The sequence below is a fragment of the Piliocolobus tephrosceles genome, chromosome 17 (genome assembly GCF_002776525.5).
Source record: "Piliocolobus tephrosceles isolate RC106 chromosome 17, ASM277652v3, whole genome shotgun sequence".
NCBI classification, from domain to species: domain Eukaryota; kingdom Metazoa; phylum Chordata; class Mammalia; order Primates; family Cercopithecidae; genus Piliocolobus; species Piliocolobus tephrosceles.
The window spans coordinates 52,821,493-52,830,007 of record NC_045450.1 but is presented as its reverse complement, the minus strand read 5'-3'; the positions used below and the strand labels follow the sequence as shown (position 1 = coordinate 52,830,007).

Genomic DNA, 8,515 nt, shown 5'->3' with positions numbered 1-8,515 from the left:
ACATCAAAGCTAGGATCACTTCCCCTCCTGGGTAGCTTGGGACCTCCAGTCCCTTTGGAAGAGTTGGCTCATTTTCTTTTTAGGAGGCCTTCTTGCATCTCTAGTCATCAGGTTTAGGTCACACTACCCATGCACTGATCAGCCCTGCCACGTGGGGGAGACTGCAAAGATGGAGCAGCTCCAGTGGGTGCCAAGGTTCAGAGCAGAGTCTTGAGAGCCTGAGGGGCAGGAGGCGGCAAAGGTCTCTGAGGACGAAGGGGTTTGGCCACAGTCCCTGAAGCTCTCAGGTGGTGGGGCTTCTGTGAACAGGCACATCCCTTATGCATGTGTGATTGTGTGCTTGTGTGCTTGTGTGGTTGGGGGTCCTTCCTGGAGGAGGCACCTAGGTTGAGGGCCCCAGGCTGGGAATGGGGTGGGGCCTGTCGTCAAGGAAGATAACTCAGCCCTGGAGGTTTCCGTGAGAGCTCCAGTCACAGGAGCCACAAGATAAGAAGAGTGTGGCTGCAGAAGCCAGGTGGCAGGCCTTTCCTCAGGCCCCTTACTCCTGACCTGGACGAGGCTGGGGCTTCCTCACGGAGGTAGGAGGTATCCTGGCCAGCAGCGCAGCCAGAAGCTCTAGGAGGAAGGTGCTGTGGTCGGGGACTCTGCTGCCCTAGACATGATTTCATTTCCTTCCATGCAGATGGCTGGGTGGGTTCCTGCTCTGTTGAGTGAATGTTCCCCGGCAGTGGCCAGATGCTTGCTCTGCCCTCATCCCTCCACTGGGGTCCTGGGGAGGTGTGGCAGATCCTTAGGAAGGAGCTCTTTCCTCAGGCTGATTGGAGAACGTGGGGTAGGGAGGGACAGAGGGGTGCTCCTGACAGGTCCCAGTAGCTGGGAGAGTCCCCAGGGTATAGACTTGAGGCCCTAGGTATAGACTTGAGGGCCTAAATCACGGGAGACAGAAGGCCAGGGCCAGGGGGCCCCTTCCTGAATCCAGTCCACAGGGTTAACCCCTCATTTCCAGAGCCTATCTCCTCCCCCACCCCCACCCACACAACCCAGCACCAGGAAATCCAGAGCCCAGAGCACTGTGGTCACAGGGACACATGTGGCCCTGGGTGTGGCCGGGACACGTTGCAGGCGTCTGGGGACATGATGTGGTCCGCAGATCTCCCAGGGCAGGGCAGAGGGCCACTGTTTGGGAGAAGCACCCCAGGCCCCCTCTCTCTTAGAGAGGGGACCTAGGGGCAGCAGAGGAGCCACCTGGGTCGGACTCCTGGGGACAGTGGGAGGGGTAAAGGGGAGAGTGGAGGGGCCTGAGACAGGCCGCGAGTGGGTGCCCAGGACAGGGATCCGCCCAACCAGCAGGAGCGCCCTTGGGGATGACGGCGGGAGAGCTGGTCGCCCCCTGGTGGCCATACTATGCGGTGCCGCCGCTCCCCGCACATCCTTTGCGGGGCCCTGTGACTTCGTGAGGCCACTCCGCTGGGTGGCCTGAATCGAGGGTCAGGACTCCATCGTCGCCATCTGCCCCTCTCCCGCCCCTCTCAGGCTCTCTGACCGCCACCCCTGCCCGCCTGCCCGGCCCTGCACAACATGCGGCCCCCGGGCCTTGAGGGTCCCGGCACATTTGGTCGGTGGCCTCTGCTGAGTCCGCTGCTCCTGCTCCTGCTGCTGCTGCTCCAGCCTGTAACCTGCGCCTACACCACGCCGGGCGCCCCCAGAGCCCTCACCACACTGGGCGTCCCCAGAGCCCACACCATGCCAAGCATCTACGCTCCCTCGACCACACTCGGTAGTCCCAGCACCCAGGGCCTGCGAGAGCAGGCACGGGCCCTGATGCGGGACTTCCCGCTCGTGGACGGGTGCGTAATTGCTGCAAGGGGGCTATGGGACTGAGCGCACTCCTGGGCAAGGGGGGGTCCCAGAGTATGCAGGGCTGTGGAGGAGGCTCCCTCACATCTCACTTGGGTACCCTCTCCCGTCATGCATGGATAGTCTTTCCCCTCTGTCACCCCCTCTTGGGTGGACACTTGGGCCTCAGGGGGTCTCAGTATAGTCATGTGACAATGTGGGATGGGGATCCCCAGATGTGTCCTTCCTGAACTGGAGGGCTAAGAGGCCCATCTGTCTGTTCTTCACCTGACCCTGCCTTGACATCCCTCCAGCCACAACGACCTGCCCCTGGTCCTGAGGCAGGTTTACCAGAAAGGGCTACAGGATGTTAACCTGCGCAATTTCAGCTACGGCCAGACCAGCCTGGACAGGCTTAGAGATGGCCTCGTGGGCGCCCAGGTACCACAGGGATACATGAGGTGCCACGGCATGGCTGCTGGGGGATGTTGGAGAGAGTGGGGACCCCAGAGATCACAAGTTAGTCACATGAGAACTCAGTTACCATAGTGACCCAAAAAGTGTCATGATATGGATGCTGGGGGCTGCAGAGGCTACAGTGAACCAGCTTGGTGGCCAGGAAGACCCTATGGAAGAAGCAGTGCATTACATGTGACCTCCTGGCCCACTGGGTGCTGTGTCAGCTGTGGAGGCTGTGAGCAGTCCAGGGTGCTCCAAAGCAGCCTCTGTCCAAGCCAACTCCTGGCTTTCCCCCCAGTTCTGGTCAGCCTACGTTCCATGCCAGACCCAGGACCGGGATGCCCTGCGCCTCACCCTGGAGCAGATTGACCTCATTCGCCGCATGTGTGCCTCCTATTCTGAGCTGGAGCTTGTGACCTCGGCTAAAGGTAGGCGAGTTGATGGGAAGTGTTAGGAACTTGATTGAGCTACTCCAGCCCTCGAAAGTAATAACCTGACCTACCTGCCCCCAGCTCTGAATGACACCCAGAAATTGGCCTGCCTCATCGGTGTGGAGGGTGGCCACTCGCTGGACAATAGCCTCTCCATCTTACGTACCTTCTACATGCTGGGAGTGCGCTACCTGACGCTCACCCACACCTGCAACACACCCTGGTGAGCCTAGTACAGATGGTGTGGGACCGCTGCGGCAGGGGCAGAGATGTGCCTGAGGTCACTGTGGTCCCAGAACAAGCTTTACCCATGGGGTCTGGCACTGACTCTGGAGTGGGGAGGGAAGCTGGGATTCTGGTTTTCAGAATATGACTGGACCCCTGGCCAGACGCGGTGGCTCACACCTGTAATCGCAACACTTTGGGAGGCTGAGGCGGACAGATGACTAAAGGCCAGGAGTTCGAGACCAGGCTGGCCAAGATGGTGAAACCCTATCTTGACGGAAAATACAAAAATTAGCCATGCGTGGTGGTGCATGCCTGTAATCCCAGATACTCGGGAGGCTGAGGCACGATAATCTCTTGAACCCAGGAGGTGCAAGTTGCAGTGAGCCAAGATCGCACCACTGCACTCCTGCCTGGGAGACAGAGAGAGACTCTATCTCAAAAAAAAAAGAAAAGAAAAGAAAAAAAGAAAAGGGGAAAAAAAAAAAGACTGGACTCAGCAGGGCCCTCCTGCTGCCAGGCATGGCCCATTTACACGGCCCATTTTGGATACCTGTTCTTGTTTCAGGGGGTTGCAGGGATGGGGGGGGGGGGGAGGGCCTCTAGGCTCTTGAGGCCAAGGAACAGCTACCAGTTAGACTGCTTCCTGGCTACCTGCAGGGCAGAGAGCTCAGCTAAGGGCGTCCACTCCTTCTACAACAACATCAGCGGGCTGACTGGCTTTGGTGAGGTGAGGACCCTGGTTCACAACTCCACCCCACACAAATGTGTACACCCCAGCTGTTTCTTACAGATAAATGTACACACATGGGCATCCCTGATACCCTTCTCCCAACATGTCCCTGCAGAAGGTGGTGGCAGAAATGAACCGCCTGGGCATGATGGTAGACTTGTCCCACGTCTCAGATGCTGTGGCACGGCGGGCCCTGGAAGTATCACAGGCACCTGTGATCTTCTCCCACTCGGCTGCTCGGGGTGTGTGCAACAATGCTCGGAATGTTCCTGATGACATCCTGCAGCTTCTGGTGAGAAACTGCCCAGCACAGGAACCTCAAGCAAACCAGGAGCCCTTTGGTCAGGCATGGTGGGTCACACCTGTAATCCCAGCACTTTGGGAGGCCAAGGTGGGTGGATCACTTCAGGTCAGGAGTTCAAGACCAGCCTGGCCAACATGGGGAAACGCCGTCTCTACTAAAAATACAAAAATGAGCCGGGTGTGGTGGCATATTCCTATAATCCCGGCTACTTGGGAGGCTGAGGCAGGAGAATCTCTGGAACCTGGGAGGCGGAGGTTGCAGTGAGCCAAGATCGCACCATAGCACTCCAGCCTGGGTGACAGAGTGGGACCCTGCCACGGAAAACAGACAAAAACAAAAAACAGGAGCCCTCAAACCTGAGGCCCTGCTCCCTCCACTTCCTCTAACTTCAGGCTGAACACCTTTTGCCCCACAACTCCACAGTCCACATCCAGGAGTGGGAGGTTCTAGATGATAAATATGTATATTCCTTTACTCCTCAAAGTAAGTGCCAAGACACCTGTGCCAGACCAGGGCCTAGACGCCTCCATTCACACAAAACCAGAGAAGTAAAATTTCCTCTGACTCCTGAAGCCGGGACTGAACACCCCCTCCCAGGGATCCAGAGGGTGGCAGGGTGGGAATGCAGTTTGCTGAGGGGCCAGGCTGAGTGTCCACTTGCCCTCCCCTGCAGAAGAAGAATGGTGGCATCGTGATGGTGTCTCTGTCCATGGGAGTAATACAGTGCAACCCGTCAGCCAATGTGTCCACTGTGGCAGGTAACCCCTACTCCTGGGCTCTCTGAACAGTTCTGATTTGCACCTGAAGACTTGGGAGGGCCTCAGTACTGTCCCAGTGGTTTCATTGAAAAAAAAATGCAATGATAGACAGTACACAGCACCTTGGTCACGTGGAGCTGCAGCCACAGAGTCAACACTGCAGTCCTGATGGGTATAAGGGAGGAAGCTACACATAGAATCTGATTGCTAACTGTCTGCGCCTCTGCAAGGGGTCACAAAAGCACCCTGCCTCGGCCTCTGGCCAAGAGACTGGAAGGCCCCTTAGGTCTCTGGGGTCTTTGTCGATTATACTCTTTGTCTCTCTGTCATCTCCCACAACCATAGAAAAGAGTTCCTACCGGCCAGGCGCAGTGGCTCACACCTGTAATCCCAGCACTTTGGGAGGCTGAGGCGGGTGGATCACGAGGTCAGGAGATCGAGACCATCCTGGCTAACACGGTGAAACCCTGTCTCTACTAAAAATACAAAAAATTAGCTGGGCATGGTGGTGGGCGCCTGCAGTCCCAGCTACTTGGGAGGCTGAGGCAGGAGAATGGAGTGAACCCAGGAGGCGGAGCTTACAGTGAGCCAAGATTGCGCCACCGCACTCCAACCTGGGCAACAGAGCGAGACACTGTCTCTGAAAAAAAAGGAAAAGAAAAGAGTTCCTACCAGATTCTAAAGAGACTAGAGGCAGGTTTAATCCTAGGTGGGAAATGGCCCCGACAGGTGGCTCTGTGGATCCACTCCAAACCTGAAGTCCAGGCCAGAACCAGCTGAATCCATTCAGGTCAAACCTCAGGGTTCTCAGGTTGCCAAGCTATGTGGCAGGCCATGAAGGAATTAGCCTGCCTGGCCTACAGGCTGCAAGGAGACTCACTGCTGCCCAGCCCCAGTGGCATCCCTGCCCTGGAAGCCCTACACAGCTGACTCTCCATTTGCCCCCTCCCCAGATCACTTCGACCACATCAAGGCAGTCATCGGATCCAAGTTCATTGGGATTGGTGGAGATTATGATGGGGCCGGCAAGTGAGTGCTTCCCTGTAGCTTGTCTGGAGCTAGCTGTACAGCAGTGGGGCCTTCACGGTCACCATAGCCATCATGTCCTTTAGGCTTTGACCACCTGGCATCTCCCTACTCCCAGGATCAGTTCCTTGGGTTCTCCTGTTTGTCTTCATCCCAGTGACCCCACTTTGGATGTTATACTTGGCTAAACTACCAGACAGAGCTCATCCTCCAGCCTCAGTAGACCCACTCTCTCTGAACAGACCATCAGCAAGGTCTGGTGTGTGCTGACCATCTTCTCTGCCCAGTGCACAGTTGCTGTGTTTGCAACCACTGTTTTCTGAAGAAGCTCTTCCTCTCCTTCTCCTTTTCCTTCTCCTTCTCCTTCTCTTCCTCCTCCTCCTCCTTTTTCTTCTTCACCTCCTCCTCCTCCTTCTTTCTTCTTCTCTTTCTTCTTTCTTCCTTTTCTTCTTCTTCTTCTCCTTGTTCTTCTTCTTTTCTTCTCAGGGTATTGCTCTGTTGGCCAGGCTAGGGTGCAGTGGCGCAATCTTGGCTCACTACAGCCTTGACTTTCTGGGCTCAAGTGATCCTGCCATCTCAGCCTGCAAGTAGCTATGGCTACGGGCATGTGCCATCATGCCCAGATAATTTTATTTTTTGCAGAGATGGGTTCTCACTATGTTGCCCAGGCTGGTCTTGAACTACTGGACTCAAATGGTCCTCCTGCCTTGGCCTCCTAAAATGCTGGGATTACAGGCCTGAGACACCTCACTGGGCCTTTTCTTCTTCTTCTTCTTCTTTTTTTCTGAGATGGAGTCTCACTCTGTTGCCCAGCCTGGAGTGCAGTGGCGCAGTCTCAGCTCACTGCAACCCCTGCTTCCTGGGTTCAAGTGAATCTCCTGCCTTAGCTTCCCAAGTAGTTGGGATTATAGGCGTGCACCACAATGCCCAGCTAATTTTCTTTCTTTCTTTGGAGACGGAGTCTCACTGTGTTGCCCAGGCTGGAGTGCAGTAGCATGATCTGGGCTCACTGTAAGCTCCGCCTCCCGGGTTCAGCCATTCTCCTGCCTCAGCCTCCTGAGTAGCTGGGACTATAGGCGCCCGCCACCACACCTGGCTAATTTTTGTGTATTTTTAGTAGAGACGGGGTTTCACCATGTTAGCCAGGATGGTCTCGATCTCCTGACCTCGTGATCCTCCTGCCGCGGCCTCCCAAAGTGCTGGGATTACAGGCGTGAGTCACCGCGCCTGGCCTCTTTTTTTGTATTTTTAGTAGAGACTGGGTTTCACCATGTTGGCCAGGCTGGTCTCGAACTCCTGACCTCAAATGATCCACCCACTTTGTCCTCCCAAAGTGCTGGGATTACAAGTGTGAGTCACCACACCTGGCCATTTTCTTTTTTTTAACTCTGGTTGGTAGGGGGGATCATTTGCCTTCGGTAAAAGGCGTAGATCTTTTTTTTTTTGAGACGGAGTCTTGCTTTGTCGCCCAGGCTGAAGTGCAGTGGCGCGATCTCAGCTCACTGCAAGCTCCGTCTCCTGGGGTTTACGCCATTCTCCTGCCTCAGCCTCCCGAGTAGCTGGGACTACAGGCGCCCGCCATCTCGCGCGGCTAGTTTTTTGTATTTTTTAATAGAGACGGGGTTTCACCGTGTAGGCCAGGATGGTCTTGATCTCCTGACCTCGTGATCCACCCATCTCGGCCTCCCAAAGTGCTGGGATTACAGGCTTGAGCCACCACGCCCGGCCGGAGATCTTAATAGTATGATTCAATGAGTTTTGATAAATACTCAAGGAGGTTTTGAGGCCTCCTTCTGAGGGATGAAGAGCAGAGGAGGATTACCTACTCTCTCCAAGGCTCCACTTCCCATACCTGACTAGGGCTGGGGTTTCATGGACCCTGGACTGTGGTTCTCAGTCAGGATCAGGGAATCAGGTCTGAAACCCACTGGCTGGTGGCCACATAGATTCCCTCAGGGGCTGGAGGACGTGTCCACATACCCGGTCCTGATAGAGGAGTTGCTGAGTCGTGGCTGGAGTGAGGAAGAGCTTCAGGGTGTCCTTCGTGGAAACCTGCTGCGGGTCTTCAGTCAAGTGGAAAAGGTACTCTGGGCTGGGCAAGAGAGTAGCTGAGGGGTCTGAGCAGGTGTGTCGAGGAGAGCTGTGGAAGCTGAGCACTGACTGCCACCTCTAGGTACAGGAAGAAAACGAATGGCGAAGCCCGTTGGAAGACAAGTTCCCGGATGAGCAGCTGAGCAGTTCCTGCCGCTCTGACCTCTCACGTCTGCGTCAGAGACAGAGTCTGACTTCAGACCAGAAACCCACTGAGATTCCCACACACTGGACACCCAAGTTATCAGCCAAGTGGTCACCCTCAGAGTCCTCCCCCAATATGGCCCTAGTCTTCATAGTTGTGGTCACCTTCCTGGTCCTTATTCTGGGGCTCTGATGACCCAGTTAGTCCTGCCAGATGTTACTGTAGCAAGCCACAGACACCCCACAAATTTCCCCTGTTTTGCAGGCACAAATATTTCCTGAAAATAAATGTTTTGTACATAGAACCAGACATGAGTTTCCTTCTTTGCAGTGGGGTCTGGTGGCATAGTCTCCCAATGCTGGTGGTTGGTGGGGGAATCCTTCATTTCAGCCACCAGTTGTTCAAGGAAAGACTGTTGGCAGGAGCCCGAGGTGACCCAGGTGGTTGGGCTCAGCACTGGATGAAAACAGTGGTGAATCCGGTGGCAGGAGGTGGACCCTATTCCGT

The 8,515-nt window shown here is 55.6% G+C and overlaps 1 protein-coding gene across 5 annotated transcripts; it reads left to right on the top strand.

Annotated features, from left to right (window-relative positions):
• The first annotated feature begins 249 nt into the window (after window positions 1-249).
• Window positions 250-8,315, top strand: DPEP2 (dipeptidase 2). Of its 5 annotated transcripts, none has more exons than XM_023210230.2 (11): window positions 250-585; window positions 1,534-1,847; window positions 2,151-2,277; window positions 2,594-2,723; window positions 2,808-2,949; window positions 3,612-3,681; window positions 3,800-3,976; window positions 4,662-4,746; window positions 5,700-5,775; window positions 7,719-7,854; window positions 7,946-8,315. In XM_023210230.2, the coding sequence occupies exons 2-11, from the start codon at window positions 1,579-1,581 to the stop codon at window positions 8,198-8,200; spliced, it is 1,467 nt and encodes a 488-aa protein (XP_023065998.1). In that variant the 5' UTR covers window positions 250-585; window positions 1,534-1,578; the 3' UTR covers window positions 8,201-8,315. The 5 variants fall into 5 exon arrangements, with proteins under 5 accessions (XP_023065998.1, XP_023065997.1, XP_023065995.1 ...); XM_023210229.2 differs by having other exon boundaries at window positions 250-626; XM_023210227.2 differs by having other exon boundaries at window positions 250-690.
• Window positions 8,316-8,515: the final 200 nt, after the last annotated feature.

Excerpts from the sequence above, each read along its gene's own strand:
- DPEP2 (XM_023210230.2), top strand. The coding sequence starts at position 1,579 with ATGCGGCCCCCGGGCCTTGAGGGTCCCGGCACATTTGGTCGGTGGCCT. Across the intron at positions 3,682-3,799 it reads GGCTGACTGGCTTTGGTGAG|AAGGTGGTGGCAGAAATGAA; the intron begins GTGAGGACCCTG and ends ATGTCCCTGCAG. Across the intron at positions 3,977-4,661 it reads ATGACATCCTGCAGCTTCTG|AAGAAGAATGGTGGCATCGT; the intron begins GTGAGAAACTGC and ends CCTCCCCTGCAG.